Source organism: Dermacentor variabilis, chromosome 4 (assembly GCF_050947875.1).
Source record: "Dermacentor variabilis isolate Ectoservices chromosome 4, ASM5094787v1, whole genome shotgun sequence".
NCBI lineage: Eukaryota > Metazoa > Arthropoda > Arachnida > Ixodida > Ixodidae > Dermacentor > Dermacentor variabilis.
Genome location: NC_134571.1, coordinates 210,225,746 through 210,242,422, shown reverse-complemented (window position 1 = coordinate 210,242,422; position 16,677 = coordinate 210,225,746). Strand labels below are relative to the sequence as shown.

General features: G+C 46.5%; 1 protein-coding gene across 4 annotated transcripts in view; it reads right to left on the bottom strand.

Moving 5' to 3' along the window:
* LOC142580091 (tyrosine-protein phosphatase non-receptor type 7-like) overlaps window positions 1-16,677 on the bottom strand; it is a 166,977-nt gene that overhangs the window by 74,935 nt on the left and 75,365 nt on the right. For all 4 annotated transcript variants that reach the window (XM_075690869.1, XM_075690871.1, XM_075690872.1 and 1 more), the window contains one exon: window positions 10,758-10,857. In XM_075690869.1, the coding sequence (XP_075546984.1) occupies window positions 10,758-10,857 (100 nt within the window). The remainder of the gene's footprint in view (window positions 1-10,757; window positions 10,858-16,677) is intronic.

Sequence of the window (16,677 nt, the reverse complement as noted above, 5' to 3'; positions counted from 1 at the left end):
GTGCTTTAGTCTACTTGACACCTTCGCTTCTACTCGTTCGGCACTCCGCCGTGCCAGGTGTTCTGTGGCACATTTTTTCCCTTTGTTGAGTGTGTTCTGTGTTGTAAGAAAATTGTGCTAAAATCTGCTACGGACATTGCATTTACAAAGTGTGCGATTTATTTTGTTCACAAAAGGCTTCCGCGTCATGCGCAGTAAAAAAAGCTAGAAAGTGAGCTCGAAAAAAGTTTAAAGTGCGCAGGTACACAGAGCGCACTTATGCATTTTTGTGCTCAGAACGCTTCTTAAACTTTTGAACTTTGCCCTCGAAAACTAAGCAGAGCATCAAATGGTTCTGCTTCACAGTTTGTGGTGGTATGTGCTGAAAAACATGAGCCCATTCGGAAGCCTGTATGCATGTTTTTGAGCCTGGTATATTGGTCGCAACGGCTACAACAGAGTTGAGTCTGGCGAGCAGGAAGCTTTCCATTGTTTTACAAAACTCCTGCTGAAAGTTTAGAAAGTGTCAATCTAGTGTGTGAAACCCAAAAGCACTATAATATAGTCTGCAATGTGCTGCCATCTATGAAAGATAGCCAGAAACAGCCATTCTTTGAATGGCAGACAAATTACTAGTCACTCAGACTTTGGCCTTAGTCGTCACAGCCGAAGGATCGTCAGCTGTGGAATGAAATGGGTTCAAATTTTGTGGTAGTTACGGCCGCGGGAGCGTTTTGTGTTTGCCTATCGTGTATCGTCGCGATGCTGTGATGTGCGACATTAACTGCATGACACCAGCTGTTTATGCTGTGCTGTGCAAATTCGGTTTGAGGCATTTTGTCAGTACGAGATGTTAACCTGTTCTGTTCAATAAGCACACACGTGAACTTGGTAGGCAGGCCCACTGCCAGTGTGGTCCTCAGTCTTGCCCATGCACACATCTCGGGCCTAATCATCGATGGACTGCAAACTTCCAGTGACAGTTTATCGTCCACTGCTGCAATGGCTTGGCTGCTAGATACAGCCAGTGCTGTTGTGTTGGGTATCAGCCATCAAAGCTACTGTTAAGTGCTGCATCAAAAATTTAAACAATTTTGACTGTAAGTCCTGATGCGTTACAGTCGAACCCCGCTACAACGAACGTCGCTTCAACGAAATTTTCGCTTCAACGAAATCTTTCCAATTCCCCGTCAGCTCGCTATACAAAGTAATGGAACAAATTTCTCATCACAACGAACCATTTTTGGGGCGCGTTTCCGCTTCAACGAAATTTTTGCTATGCGAAGCTCGATTTAAAAATATATCTTACAATAAAACAAGCATATCGCCGCCCATCTATGTACTTCCATAGGCCCACGCTGCTTTGTTTCGCTAAACATTCGCTGGACCAAACTAATCCACTCACTGAAACGCACATGATCACCGCCATAGCTTGGTGTTGATGACTATCGGGCTGGCTGCCTTGCGACAAGGCGCGGGGGCAAGCTCCCGTTTTCTTCCAATCCAATTCAGAGCCGCAACCAATCCGTTGCCAAAGGACGCAGCAGCCTGGCAACAGCAGCGCGTTTGCCCTAGTTTTTTTCACTCGTGCTTGTGCTGCTAGTGCGCTGTAATGAATGCGAGCATGGCGACTTCATCTAGAAAGCGGAAGTTCCTCTCGCTTGAAGAGAAGGCACGGATTATCAGCGCGGCATCCAGTGGCAGGAAAAAGGGAGATGTTGCAGCGGACTTCGGCATCTCACAGAGCACGCTGTCAACGATCTTGAAGTCGAAAGACGCGATAGCGCAAGCTCTTTCTTCGGGGACATCCGCGAAGCGGAAAAAGCTGACGCAAGCGGCTCATGAGGACCTTGAGAAGGCTCTGTACACGTGGTTCCTCGACGTGCGCGCAAAGAAGGTGCCGGTCAGCGGAAACATGTTGCAGCAAAAGGCACTTGGCTATGCCTGTATGCTGGGCATCAATGATTTCAAAGCCAGCTCAGGGTGGCTGACCCGTTTTAAGGCCAGGCATGAAATCGTCGCTAAAGTGCTGTGTGGGGAGTCGGCCTCATCAGACGCCGACGCTGCATCTGCTTGGGCATCAGCTACTGTGCCGGAATTAATGGAGAAATATGCCACATCAGACATATACAATGCCGATGAAACGGGACTTTTCTTCGAGCTCCTCCCCTCCAAGACGCTTCACATGAAGGGCCAGCCATGCAGCGGAGGGAAGCATAGCAAAAAGCGTGTGACTGTGCTCCTGTGCTGCAACATGGACGGGTCTGACAAGCGCTGCCCACTGGTGATAGGCAAAAGTGCGAAGCCGCGGTGCTTCAAAGGTGGCAAGAGCCTGCCCGTCAAATATGTTGCCAATAAGAAGTCTTGGATGACACGGGCCGTTTTCAAAGAGTGGCTAACCGCTTTCGACCGTGACATGACGGCAAAGAAACGTAAGGTTTGTTTGCTCATCGACAATTGCTCAGCGCATAACGTTGAAGACGTTCAGCTTCAAAGCGTGGAAGTAAGATTCTTCCCGCCGAATTGCACGGCTTTAATCCAGCCGCTGGATCAAGGTATCATCAATAGCGTTAAAAGCGCTTATCGACAGCGACTGATTCAGCGGCTGGTGTTAAACATCGACACCGGTCGGGCAATCGAAGTGGATTTGTACATGGCTGTACAGATGGTCTCAGCAGCGTGGACGGCAACCAGTCGCAGTATCATCTACAACTGTTTTGTGCATGCCGGCTTTCACTCCGATGCTCAACTGGCAGCGAACTCCACGTCGGACGAGGAAGGCTGCAGTACAATTGCTCCACCCTCCACAGAGGCCAATGCGGCATGGGCAGCCCTTCAGGACTCCGGAGATGTGCCGGCCGATGTTCACATCGGCGACTACATCGCTGTTGACAGTGAAGTGCTAGCTCACGAGGAGCTGAGTGACGAAGCTATAATTGAGGGCGTTCGCCACAACGACGCATCATCGGATGATGACAGCGACGCGGAGGACTTAGCGCCACCACCTGCAATAAAAGTGATGGATGCTTTTGATGTGATCCGCAGATTTTTCGGTGCTCACGATGACGACGTCGCGATGCAACTGTTCACCGAGTGCGAAAGCCGCGCCACTGCACTCGTGGCAAAAAAAAAGAAGCAGAAGAAGCTGACCGACTTCTTTGGAAATAAATGATGTTTTGGGACTATGTGGTCCAACCTGACAGTGTTTTTGGCCTGTTTTCGCCTCAACGAAATTTCGCTTTAACGAAATTTTTCGCGCGCCCCGTCAGTTTCGTTGTAGCGAGGTTCAACTGTATATGCAAATTTTGACTTAAGGCATCACTTTACAGCAGCATGAATTTCACCTCAAGGTGCAGTTTCATGGCAGCGTGCCACACAGTGCCGTGAAATCACGTTTAGGTTGAATATCTCCACCATCAGCGTCATTGAAGAGGTGGCGAACTGAGCCACCGGACCAAGATACGACGTGGACGATTCGTGCGTCCGTGAATGGAGACTGTTTCTTAAAAAATATTTGGGCAGAGTATGCAGCTATTTTCACGGCAAGTAAGCAAGGATTCTTTCTTTCTTCCTGGGGTGTAGTAATAGGGGGTGCAGCTTATAGGGCAAAAAAATGTGTACAGTAAAATATAGTTACTACGAACATCAGATTAGCGAAATTTTCAGACTTACGAATTTTTAAAAATCCCCACCAAAATGCCTTTATTTTCAATGTAAAAAAACTTTCAGTACTATGAATTTCAGAGTACCTAACATTTCAGAATAAAGTAAATAATTTCATCCCACAATCACCACGACACTTCGTTATTACAAAGTTCCGTTGAAGTTTTGTTACCAAATCCCAGAAGTCTATGCCTACAATCATCGTATGCAGCAGCCGTGTGCTGGGAAACCTGTTTCAACAGGCACAGTCCCGAGAGCATCGGGATCAATGTGAGTGCTGCAAACTATCTTGTAGGACCAGCATCACCACATTGATAGCGATCGGCAGGAGCTGCGAGGTTATCGGCACTGTGATTGTGTTGTGCATTCGAAGGCATCACCTACGTCACTAGACTGCAAGGACACAAGAGGAGCTCAACCCAGAATTGTGGAATAAGCTTACTAAGAAGCTACCCGTAGACGCCGTGGTGGCTAAATCTGCGAAGCTTACCAGTGATGACATTGTGAATCAAGTGCGTGAGCAAGAAGAATGTAGTAGTGACGAAGTCAATCCTGACACTGGATCAACACATCAAGAGGAAGAGACCGTTTTTAGCTCAGATGTTCTAGTTTTGTTCGAGAAGACTCGATAATTCCTCGGGCAGTGCAAAGATGTCCCCAATGACGTTGACAGGAAGGCCGAGGATGTGGAGGCGTTCATCCTGCAGTGCTTGTGTACTAGCCAGACTTCTTCAAGCAATACATTGTAGTTAAACAGCCCAGCACTTTTGTTTATTATTTACTCACCAACACGTGCATCTGTTGCAAAAGTTATGTCATTTTCGTTGTGTTACACTACTGACATGAAAATAATGGGTTTTCAGTACTACAATATTTCAAAGTAACTAATTAAATTCAGTAGTCCCACAAAGTTCGTTGTAATGGGATTCTACTGTATTTGCTCATTTAGAATGTTTTGAATACTGAAATTTCAGCCGAAGCAAATATCAAACAGCATAAAATTCGAATGAATATTTGCACAAATCAACATTTTAGCGTACATTGTGTTAGATCTAGCAGACATTTTTGTTCCTTAAGTGGCTAAAATGCCCACTTAACACATAATAGATTTATGTGAAGATAATGTGGGGCAATTTTCTGTGCACAATATCAGTGCACTCAGAAGCAAGCGCTCCACGTCGTTTTTGCGAAATGGCAACAGTGAGCTGCAATGCCTGTTATTAAGCGACACTATGACAAAATTTAAGCATAATTTAAGATTATGGGGTTTAATGCCTCAAAGCAATTTGCAGGCCGTGAGAGATGATGCAGTGGAAGCGCTCTGGATTAATTCAGATTCTCTGAGGTGCTTTAATGAACCGTCTCAATCATTCGGACTCGGCTCAGTCATGCATACACAGCTAGCGCAAACAACAAGTGAAACTTCAAGTTGCATGCAATATTCTGCCTAATTCTGCCATCTGTGTCCAGCGAAGTTTAAATTTTTTCTTTTAACATTTTTTTTTGCGGTGGCAGTGAAATTTTGTTAAATTATATATATATTGAAGTTCGTTACATTGAAGTTGGTGCTGTTATACTGAACTTTCTAATGGTGCAACAAACAGACAGCACACAGAGAACACAGCACACACAAGCACTAATACCAACTGTGTAACTCCTTTGTTACCATGCCTATAGAAATCGATCAAATTGAGCAACAGTTTTTCTACAGGTTCTTATACATTTCTGTTGGAATTATTCAACTAGCAACATAAAGTACCCTCTGAAAAGATGACTGAACTTTAGCTATTTGTCAGATTTGACAATTTTTGGCAGATTGGAGAGTCTGGGAAAATGAAACTTTGACTGGAGGTAGTGTTGAGATTAGCCTCCAGTGCTCCTGCCACTTCTTCAATAAAATGACTCAAAATTTCTGCTTTGGTCAATTTGGCAAGGCAATTTTTAAATGACAGCAGCAGCAAAGACACACGAGCTTTTCTCAGTGTTGTAATTTTTCTGATCAGATGTATAGGATGTTTAAACAATGTATCAAACAACAGTAGATGCTCACGAGTGTGTGTTACAGTCGAACCCGGATATATCGAACCCGCATATTTCGAATTATTGCCTATATCGAACACACAGATTACCCCCTTGAAGATACTATCTATAAGTATAGGACAATTGCGTAGTATATCGAATTCCATTTTCATCGGACATTAGATATATCGAACGCCGCGCCGCACCGCGCCCCTGGAAGGTGCGCTTTTCCCAAAGACATTCGTGTCCGGTCCTCAGGGGAAAACATTTCTGCAGTCAGTCAGCAGGCTCCTCCTCTGCACATGCGCGGCCGTCGCCTAGTGGCGGAGATGCAGAACCTTTCCCCCTTTCTTGCACCCCACCTGAGCGAGCTCTCTCGCTCCTCTTGTACCGTCGGCGTGTGCACTGGGCAAGGCCATTAGAGCTCAACGAAGAGAGTGTGCGGCATTGAGACGCGGCGACGTTTCCAAGCCACGCTTCCTGAGGAAAGGAAGAGAGAGGAGGGGTCGGCATGGTCGCTGCCAGAGAGGGCTCAAAAAACAAAGCATAGCGAAGCAGCAATTGCACCCACAGCGCCTTCAACGGCATATTCCGCCAATCTTTTTCCCCGCTCTCTTCCTTCTTTTCCCTTTGTAGTTCCTTCGCAGCCGCGCTGACTGCCGCTCGAACGTTGGTTCTTTGTTCTATGAACAGGCTTCGCTCGGACTGGTCCATCTGCGCATCGCACATTTTCTTGTGTGTACCTGTGTTTCAACGTGCCGTGTAGAGCATGTATGATTGCGGTGATCTGGTGAGCTATGGCATCCGCGGACATAAGAAAGAGGAAGAATCTGAACCTTGCAAGAAAGTTTGAGGTAATCCGGCGTGTCGAGAATGGAGAAAAGTCCTCCATGGCAGACGCATTCGGCATTCCGCGGTGCACCTTAAGTACGTTGTTAAAAAACAAGCAGGACATCAAGCTTAAAGCAGGTGAGGAAAGTCGCTCGGGAGCCTGTCGTGTGTGCCCTGCTGCTTTTGACAAAGTGGAGAAGGCACTCTATACGTGGTTTCTTGAAATCCGAGCAAAAAATATTCCCGTGGATGGCCCGATGTTAATCGAAAAGGCCAAATGGTTTGCTACGGCTCTTGGCGAAGAGAACTTTTGCGGTGGCACTGTATGGCTGCAACGGTTTAAAAACCGCCACGGCATTTTAGGAAAGGCCATTTCAGGCAAAAGTGGGGCTGTCAGCAGCCAGGAGATGCAGCAGTGGCTTTCTGAGGAGTGGCCGAAGATCACTGTGAAGTTTTCGCCTGCAGAAATCTTCAATGCAGACGAAACTGGTCTCTTTTCGCAAATGTTGCCGAACAAGACACTCGCTTTTCGTGGAACCTCATGTCACGGCGGTAAAATGAGCAAAGTGCGTGTGTCGGTACTGCTTGCAGCCAACATGGATGGCTCGTGCAAGCTACAGCCATTCGTGATCGGGAAGAGCAAGTCACCGCGCTGCTTCAAGAACTGTAAACAGCTTCCCGTCTGCTACGGCTGTAATAGGAAGGCCTGGATGACACGTCAACTTTTTGTTGAATGGCTGCAGGCTTGGGACACTGAGTTGAGGAAGTCGGGCCGCCGAGTTTGCCTTCTGGTAGACAACTGTTCGGCCCATCAAACGACTTGCAAGCTGCAGCACATCGAACTGAAGTTTCTCCCGCCGAACACCACAGCGAGACTGCAGCCCCTCGACCAGGGTATCATAAAGGCATTCAAGGTAGGCTATCGGAAGAGACTTATTCAACGGCTCCTCGTAAACCTCCGCATGGGAACCGATCTCAAGATTCACCTGTTCGGCGCGATCCAGATGATTACCGGTGCTTGGGGCGACGTGAAGCAGGCCACAGCAGCTAACTGTTTCGGCAATGCAGGCCTTGAAGTGGCCGGAGATGAATGTCCGGAAGCTTTAGATGACGATGAGTGCTTGGAGGACGCGTTCCGCGACTTGTCCAATTTTCCCCGCACCGTCCCGTCCGAAGTTACTGTTGATGCCTTCATTAACGCTGACAGCGAAGTTCACGCGGTAGCTGACCTCGCTGATGAGGACATTGTGGCCGGAATAGCTGGCGTTCAAGACGGCGATTTCAGCGACGACGAGGGCAACTGTGTTTTCAAAGAAACGCGTCTGTGCACAGCCACTGAACTGGCGTCAGCGTTCAGCCTGATTCGGTGCTGTTTCGGCGGAATGGAAGGCACTGGGCTCTCACACCTGGACAGTCTCGAGAAGATTGAGACTAGTGTTTTCAACTTCATTTCCCAGAGGAAAAAGCAGCCCAAAATTAGTGATTTTTTTTTTCCGTGAAATAAAGCGCTTTCATATTGTGTGCACATGCTACGTGATTCGTGGCTGTTCCAATCAGTAAGCCACAATTCTTTATGACCGCGAGTGCTTTTTTGGCCTATATCTGTATATCAAATTTTCCCTATATCGAACTATTTTCCGATCCCCGTCGAATTCGATATATCCGGGTTCGACTGTACTTTGACAATTGTGTTCGACTAATATCAAGTATAATTTTATTTTACCTCCCACCTGTGGGTTGCGTTTAACCATTACTGCTTCAAATGTACAAGCTACTACGAGTGATCCTTCCCCTCATGTAGTGTTCTCACGAACGCAAGAGCAGGCAGTCGATTACAGACCGACCTTTGAGCGAAGCTTGAATAGCTGTCTAAGCTCGTAGACTTTGAACACTGCTTGTTCAAGTGCCCTTATTCATTACTATACAATACTGTGCGACATTACACACAAGTGTACAGAATTGTACACGAACTGAACAGTGCACGTGGAGGCTTCAGCACCAGTTGAACGCATGCTGGGCCACATTGCTTGTCCACAAGAGCTGATATAACAAAATAATCAAGTACGAGGAGACTTCTGCATGCTCCCCGACCTGACAACCAATGCTTAATTGCCTGGTGAGCCTAAACAATACAGTAAAACAGGAACCAGATGGCTACAACCAGGCTACAATTTTATGTTTGCAGTATACGTTGTGACTGCTACATCTTGAATTAAGGTGTCACAACATAAAAGCACCTAAAATGAGCATGTTTCTCGCGGTAATGACAAAGTTAATCAAGGGATGGCATCAGAGGTACAAAAATCTTTTTCGCATGCACAATACTTTGAACAGTGCAAATGCTGTCACATTCTTTCCTCTGCTATTTTCAATGGGCACAAGGGTGAAAAACCCTATCTCTATGGAATACAGGGAAACTAACGCATTGCTAACACAAGCACACCCTTTCTTTTTTTAGTGTAGAGTGCCATATGTTTCTATCTCTGGTTTGTCCACTACAGTACCAAAAGCACCCAGAAGCGCAGGCGCTGCATTTCATGTTTTACACGCTAGAAATACAGGAACTGTCAATGCACCACATTGCTGGCGCTGCATGTCAGTAGCCAGCGAGCCTGTGATTAGGCACACACATAGTTCTCCATTTCACGCTGAGCATGCAACACTGCGCAGGCTACACAAGTACCTAGTGAAGTCAAAGAAGTCTCGTGAACCTGCAGCATCACAGTGCAGTTATTAATCTGCAGAGCTTTCTACAGAGTGAATAATTCATATGTTATTACACTTCAGGACATCAGACTACGTGAAACTGCATGTTGTTTGTGCACCTTTGTGCTTCCAACATGCAGTGGATATTGTGAGTGCAAGCGGTGCCCCCTATGGCTGCTGGCTGCAGTAACATGTCACTCCACTCCATGAAAATAGGTTTAGATCTGTAATGTTGTCCCAGTAATACAGTCAACTTCCATTGATTTGACCCTGATGAAACCAACTAAATCGAACAAGTTATCCGATGAATCAAATTAAACTAGATGCAGAAAAAACACAAGAACACACTACTGATTCATTTGGAAGCATTGGCCTGGTTCTAACGCAGCCCCAATCAAACTCGTGCCTATTATCTTTGTGTCCAATGTAGAAAACTAACATAGAAATGGCATTAGAGCTCCTAACTACAGTAGAAATTTAACATGCACCTGACTTTGCAGCAAGAAAAATGGCCAAAGGTCTAATATGTGTTGCACAATGGTGGCCAGTTTGCTTATACAGCTGTGTTATGCATAAAGCCTACGAATGCAGCAAAGACAGCTATAGTTTCGTATCTGATTGCCCTGTGCAGGCAATTTTCGGCACAATTTTCTTTGGAAGTGGAGGAGGAGGGGGGCGGGGGGCAAGCGTAATCAGACATTGTGAGCTACAGTTAATTTTCTTCAAAATCTTCCTATGGCAGGCCGAAAAGAGGCATTTTCGACAGGAGATGACATGTGTTCAACACATTCACTGTCCCCTAGGCTTCGCCAAGACAGACGCTTCCGCTCAGCGGGGTCATCATAGAGGTCAGGCACTCGCATGCTGACTGGCTAAGCTCAAATTATCCAGCAAAGGCCAGTTTCAGGATTGAAATAATGAAAGTATGGACCCATAAAAATGTATGGGCACTGGCCGGGACCTTCGGTCTGGATTTAATTAACTGGAAAACTGAATTATCCGAATTAAAAGCCGGGTCAAATTAATGGAAGTCTGCTGTACATCATATTTCACTAAATTAAAAGATGAGACTTAATGTTACCACCAAATCCCATGATGCAAACCTACATATATCGTTCCTTCATATCTACGCAAGTACAGTCAATCACAAAAGTTTATGGACTGCAGGATCTCAGAAAATGTTCCAATTTCTGAGCAGCCTTAGCAGTAGTCAGTAAAACCAAACATCACAATGTTGTTCACATATACTAGCCAAGGCTGTAAATGCAAATACTATGCTGCGTTGTGAGGCTGCTCAGATATTCAACTTTTTCTCAGATCTCGTGTTCCGTAATATATTGTGGTTGACCGTACGTTACTTATCTTTTTTCCCGGTGACTTCCCTCAATAAGGCATCTCTTATAGTAGTGCTCGTGAAGCTGTGGGACATTGAGCGTGATCCGACAGTCACAAAGGAAACGACAAGCTGCACGACTGGGTCAAAATCTTAAAAATAAGAATGCTGATGGCAGCCAGCCCCAGAGAAAACAGTTATTAACAAGAATGCTGCTCAGTCATACCCAGAACTCTGAGTGCAGGGCTGCCACATTGGAGAGGCAGGCTTGTAGTTGGGCACGTGTCAAACGTCGACTTGCTCGCCGCAAATATGGGTCCTGGCACCTGGAGGCACATGATGGGTTTGTGAAGCCACATGACACTATGGCACTCCGTGCATACAGAGCACCACTAACAGAGAAACGGCCAAAACAAAAGAGCCAATTTTGCAATGGGCTAACGCCACACTTCCAATTACATAGAAGTAACCATCATCTGCGTGGATGCCAAAAGAAAAGTGCACGTTTCTCTACGGGACAGAAAGGTGGCACTGTCCTGACAGAGCAAATTACAGTTTCAGATCTGCATCGCTCAAGACGATATAAAGGAGCGGTTTATAGTAAGACCCTGACAAACTCACTTAAATCTTTTAAAAAGTTCACAGCTGCCACAAATCTATGATCCAGTCTCCATAATGGCTGACAGCTTAATATACAGTTAGCACGCTACGATTGAGAGCATACCATGATTAATTTTTGTCACAAAGTGGCTAGCTTGCCACTTTGACTCATGGTCTGGCTGACACCACACCGTGCTGCAAAATATCCAATGCCATTTTGGGAAGTTGAACCAGTCCACCAGCGATTCCAGATAACCATGGATGTGGTGATGCCTATACAGAAAGCATCAGAAATACACGGAGACGTGGTAGCGGTCTCAGCAAAAAATATAGTCAAATCCATATATAACAATGCCAGATATAACAGCCTATTGTTTATAATGACCACATTTCAGTGCATTTACGATTTTCCAACCCTGCCAATTATATCTACTTTCAGATAAAACGAAAATTTTTTAAATCGCCATACTGCTACAACAAGCGCTTCAAGCCCAGTCATGATAAAAAGAGGGAGCACACGAAGTACCCAAGCCCAGGAACGAGACCAAACTGCGCGCACAGCAGCTCGGTGCCCACTCTAGACCAACCGGACGATGATATGACCTTCGACATGAGTGAGCCGTCACTGGGCATCGATTTTGGAAGCGGCGAAGAAGGTCACTCCAGTCACTCCATGATTACTCGCTTTCAAGGCATGCCTCTAAGGAGAACGTGGACCGTATAAACAGCATAGCGCAAGGCACACACTGGCGTGTGCACTGGTTAGATATTAGTTGCCACGACGGTCGCACTTTCGTTTTTGCACAATTGTCTGTATGGCACTACGTGTATTATGCCTATTTAAACTAGTATTTGGAAAAAGTGTTCCTGTTGTTTCTGTCGATATTCAAGCGCTTTGAGTCAGTGAGAACACTGCAGCACGCACTAATGTCACGCAAGGTTGCATGGGATAGGAAATTACTATGCCGTTATGAGGGGTGAAGGTTTGGCCGGCACTTCATTTGCGGGTTGCTGATTGCTGATAACGGTTCGTGGTGACATTCGATCATTCAAACTTGCATTTTTTTAGCCCGATGCGACATAGATAACATAATTTTAGGGCTCTTTTGTGGCTGACATGCAGTCATAATGCTGAGACCACGATGTATGAGACCTCAGCAGAACGGTGGCATCCTGCAGCATTTTCCAAAGTTTACGCTTGCGGCCAACTAGAATGCTTCACTCCCTTGTGCAGTCACGTCCCGCCGGTAGTAAAATACAGTTAAACCTCGATATAATGAAGTAGGTAAAATTGGCAATTTGCTTTGTTATATTGAAAGTCGACGTTTTATGCAAATAAGTACAGTCGCCGATCGATTTTTTCTTACACTGAAAGGGGTTGCGGAATTTTCAGAATTATCAGGCAATCGAAAAAAACAAATCTGAATGAGAAAACAATTCATTTTGATGAATTTGGGAGTCGGCGATGAATGATACGGTTACATGCCACGTCGACAATATCTTCAAATCGGCGGTACAAATTAAGCGAAGCCAGTCATGCTTTTGCGTGCACTCTACCCCAGTGGCTCATAGCATTGCCCGCACTGGGACAACGCCACATGAAAAGCGCTGAAAGCGGGGAGCAAATGCTTTGTCTGCCTCTCACTCCAGCAAATCACCGAAGCCTAAATTACGTAACCGCCAAGTAAACATGCAGGAAGACAGCTTACATGATGCCATGCCTTATTGGCACACCCACCCTTTGCACACGCAGTGGATTACTTCTGAAGCAGTGTTCACGGCTGCATATGCACTCAGCCGCCCTTACAGCCACACGCAGCCATGGCTGAGACAGGCGCCAGGAATCACGATGCGTGCCAACTTACCCCCGACCCCCCTGACCCACACTGCTCCTTGCACGCGCTTGATCACGTTAGCGCAAACTTGCTCCCCTTCCCCTCTTTATCTTTGCTGTACGAGGAGGCGGCATTCAGGCATGAAAGCACCACCTTTCTTTCTCACCCTTGCATGCTTTCACTCACACCTAAAGCATAAAGTGCGCGGGGCACGATAGGATCTTATCTCCCTTGAACATTATACGGAACATGAAGCGAATTCACTTCGGCAGTTGCTCTTGTCGCGCCACGTGCAATTTCAGAGGTGCGTTTGCAAGCAGCCTTTTGCAATCATTTGTCCATCTGTGTCAGCAGAGGTTTCCATTTATTGTCTTGGCATTCCTTTGCTGCGAAAGAAAATTTTTTTTTATATTGAAATCGCATACAAACACACTTTGTTATAATGAGGTTCTAAATACATGGTGTTCTATAGACAAGAGGTTATGAAAAGTTTAGTACTCCATTATATCAAGAATTTTGTTATATTGAAGTTCGTTATATCGAGGTTTAACTGCATATCACAAGCTATCAAATAAAAATAGCGGCTGCACTTCCAGTTAAAAAAATTATGGGGTTTTACATGCCAAAACCATTATCTGATTATGAGGCACGCTGTAATGGAGGACTTCAGAAATTTTGACCACCTGGGGTTCTTTAACGTGCACCTAAATCCAAGTACACGGGTGTTCTTGCATTTCGCCCCCATCGAAATGCGGCCGCCGTGGCTGGGATTCGATCCCGCGACCTCATGCTCAGCAGCCTAACACCATAGCCACTGAGCAACCACGGCGGGTGCGCTTCCAGTTTTGAAATGACAGATCTGAAGCGGGTGCCTGGTAAGTAAATAGAGTCGAAACTCGATAATTCAAACTCGAAGGGGCCTGAAAATTTGTTCAAATTAAAGGAAGGACATGTTCTTGAAGCATCCGTGCATCGTAGCATGATGCACAAATGGTGCGAGTCGTGAAATACTACGGCGCGCAAGCATACAGTGATTCAGGACTATGAAACTGCCCCCATCCCAACGCTTGCTTCCCAATAACTACAGAAAACGAAAATTCAAGGAGCAAGCTGGCGCCAGCATAGAGGCGCCACACGCAGAGACCGTCAAAGGTGAGGGAGATATGAGAGAGTTGAGAAGGAGGGAGAGGGGAGTGGTAGTTGTGAAGATGAGCGGGGGGAAAGAGGATTTGTTTTCCTGCCAGCTTGATGGATGGCACTAATTACCTCTGCCACCTAAGACTGCCACCGAAGCATCGGAGTTGCCAAGGCCGGACTGGGCCTCTGCCGCTGTTTCCCTCTGTGTGCTCGTGTGCTTTTTCCTTCGTCTGCTGACAGATCGGCACTGTGTTGATGTTCTTAACGCGATCAATGTCCTATCAAGATGACGAAGTCGTTTCCACTGATCATATTCATGTTAGTGCACTGCCTTCTGTTGCGGCGGCGCCGTGTTCAAAAGACAAGGAGAATGAGGTACTAGGTGTGGCCTTCAGGTCCTTGTATTCAGGGTCTGTTTTGTCGTACAGAATCATATATGGTGCACTGTCTCCAACAACCTTTTCATTGGGACGTCTCGGTTTAGACTCGTCAATATAGAGAAACAAGCAGGAATGAGACCAAACCAAGCCAACCAAAACAAGAACAAGCGAGAGCAGACGCGAGCAGATGATAGCGCGAAACAAGCAGCTCAGCTGAACTAGACCCGAGTACGAAGAGAGCGGTTGGGTGGGTCTGCATGACACCTGTTTTCCGCGCGTACGTCACTGTAGGGGCAATTCTTATTGGTACCCTCCGCTAGTGGCTTGCTTGCCGCCGCGGCGAGCCACGAAAAATCGGCCCAGGACCAATTCCTCCCACAGCGCACGTTTGCCGCTAGTGCAGCTGGGGCATTGCGGCGCGACGCAGAATCAGCGAACTTGCCATTTGAGAGACGGTAAAATTTCCAGTACAGTTTCCTTTTCTTTTCATCGCGCGCGACGTTGAGGGGTCTTTCCTAAGCTTTTCCTCTATGGCAGGGTAAGAGCAATGCTGGTCGGAGGTGCCGCCATGTGATTTGGCGCGCTGCCGAGAACATTGTCGGAGCGCGGTATGTTCGAATTAACCATCACAAATGCTTGCACGTTCAAATTACTGGGTGTTTTCGGCCATTGGAATACACATAACTTTGATGGGACCAAGGCATCAGTTTGAATAAATCGGAAGTTCAAATTAAGCGTGTTTGCATTAACGAGAGTCGACTACAGTAAAACCCCGTTAATTCAGATTTCACGGGAACGGAGAAAATGTCCGAATTAACCGACTGTCGAATTAAAGAGGTTTCGACAGTAATAACTAAAAAAATGCCTAAAACATCAACATACCTTTACTTCATGAAATAGCTGGCTATTGTTGCTCAGTGCGCACGAGAAATTTGCGTGGAAAGCACAATTTTTCGGAGTTCTTGTAGGTGGTGCAGTCCATGCAGACTGTCGGGAGAAATGACACAGATGTACTTCAAAACCTTAAGGGCGTCATCGGCCTCTTTAGCAGCATGGCGCGGCGCTTCACATGCATCTATGATGGGCGCATTTTTGCTATCAGAGTTGGGCTCTTCGTTGCCTAGTACATCCAGTATTTCGACGTCGTTGAGGCGACTGGCAATGTGACTATCGATGTGGATGTATTCCTCCTGCGGGACATCTGGAGGCAGAAGTCTGTCGAAGCGACTGTCATCTTCCTCGGCGTTTTGGTTGACGTCCGCGTCCCCGGCTTCCAAAGAATCACCGTCACGGGCAAAGCCGCCATGTCGGAAGCAGTTCGCAATTACTGCGGGCGGCGTGTTGCTCCACACATGTGCCACCATGTGCATTGCACTGAGCAGAGTTACATCATATTTTTTTCTTTGCCTCCATACAGAGCAACATGCCCTCAAGAACATCTCTTCTGTATCAGCCTTTCACATACTGAATAATTCCCTGATCCAGAGGCTGCAGGGAAGACATTGTGTTAGGTGGCAAAAAAAGCAGCTGTATGTTTCTCAGCCCTGACACATTACTGTGCGCACTACAGTTATCTAGAACAATTAGCGCTTTGCACGATTTTGCACAAAAGTGGCGGTCGAGTTTGCGCAGCCAGGCCTGAAATATCGCTGAGGTCATCCATGCCTTTCGATGACAGTCTACGGGAAGTTTCTTTATGCTTTTGAAGCATCTAGGCTTTTCTGCTTTGCCGATTATCAATAGCGGTAGCCGCTCCGTGCCGGTCATGTTAGCAGCCTGCAAAACTATTATTCTGTCCTTGCTTTGTTTAGTGCCAACGCAAGGGTCCCTCTTAAATGTGATCGTTTTATCCGGCAGGGCTTTGTAGAAGAGGGCCATCTCATCTGCGTTTAAAATGTCGCAAGCATCATAATCGGCTAGGTGTGCGGGTAATCTGGTCCTTCAATCTTTGACAATGCCTTCATTCACAGCCTCCTTCTCGCCACACACGCTTCAGAAGACCAGGCCGTGTCTTTTTTTAAATCGGTTGGTCCAGACTTCCGATGCCTTGGTCTTCGATGCTGAGCTTCAGCGCATACTTTTCGGCCTGCTCACAGATAAGGGGGCCACTCAGAGGCAGCTGTGTGTCACGCGAATCGGCAATCCATCTTAACAATGCTTCTTCAAGTTTCGGGTGCGCTGCCATTCGCAGTCT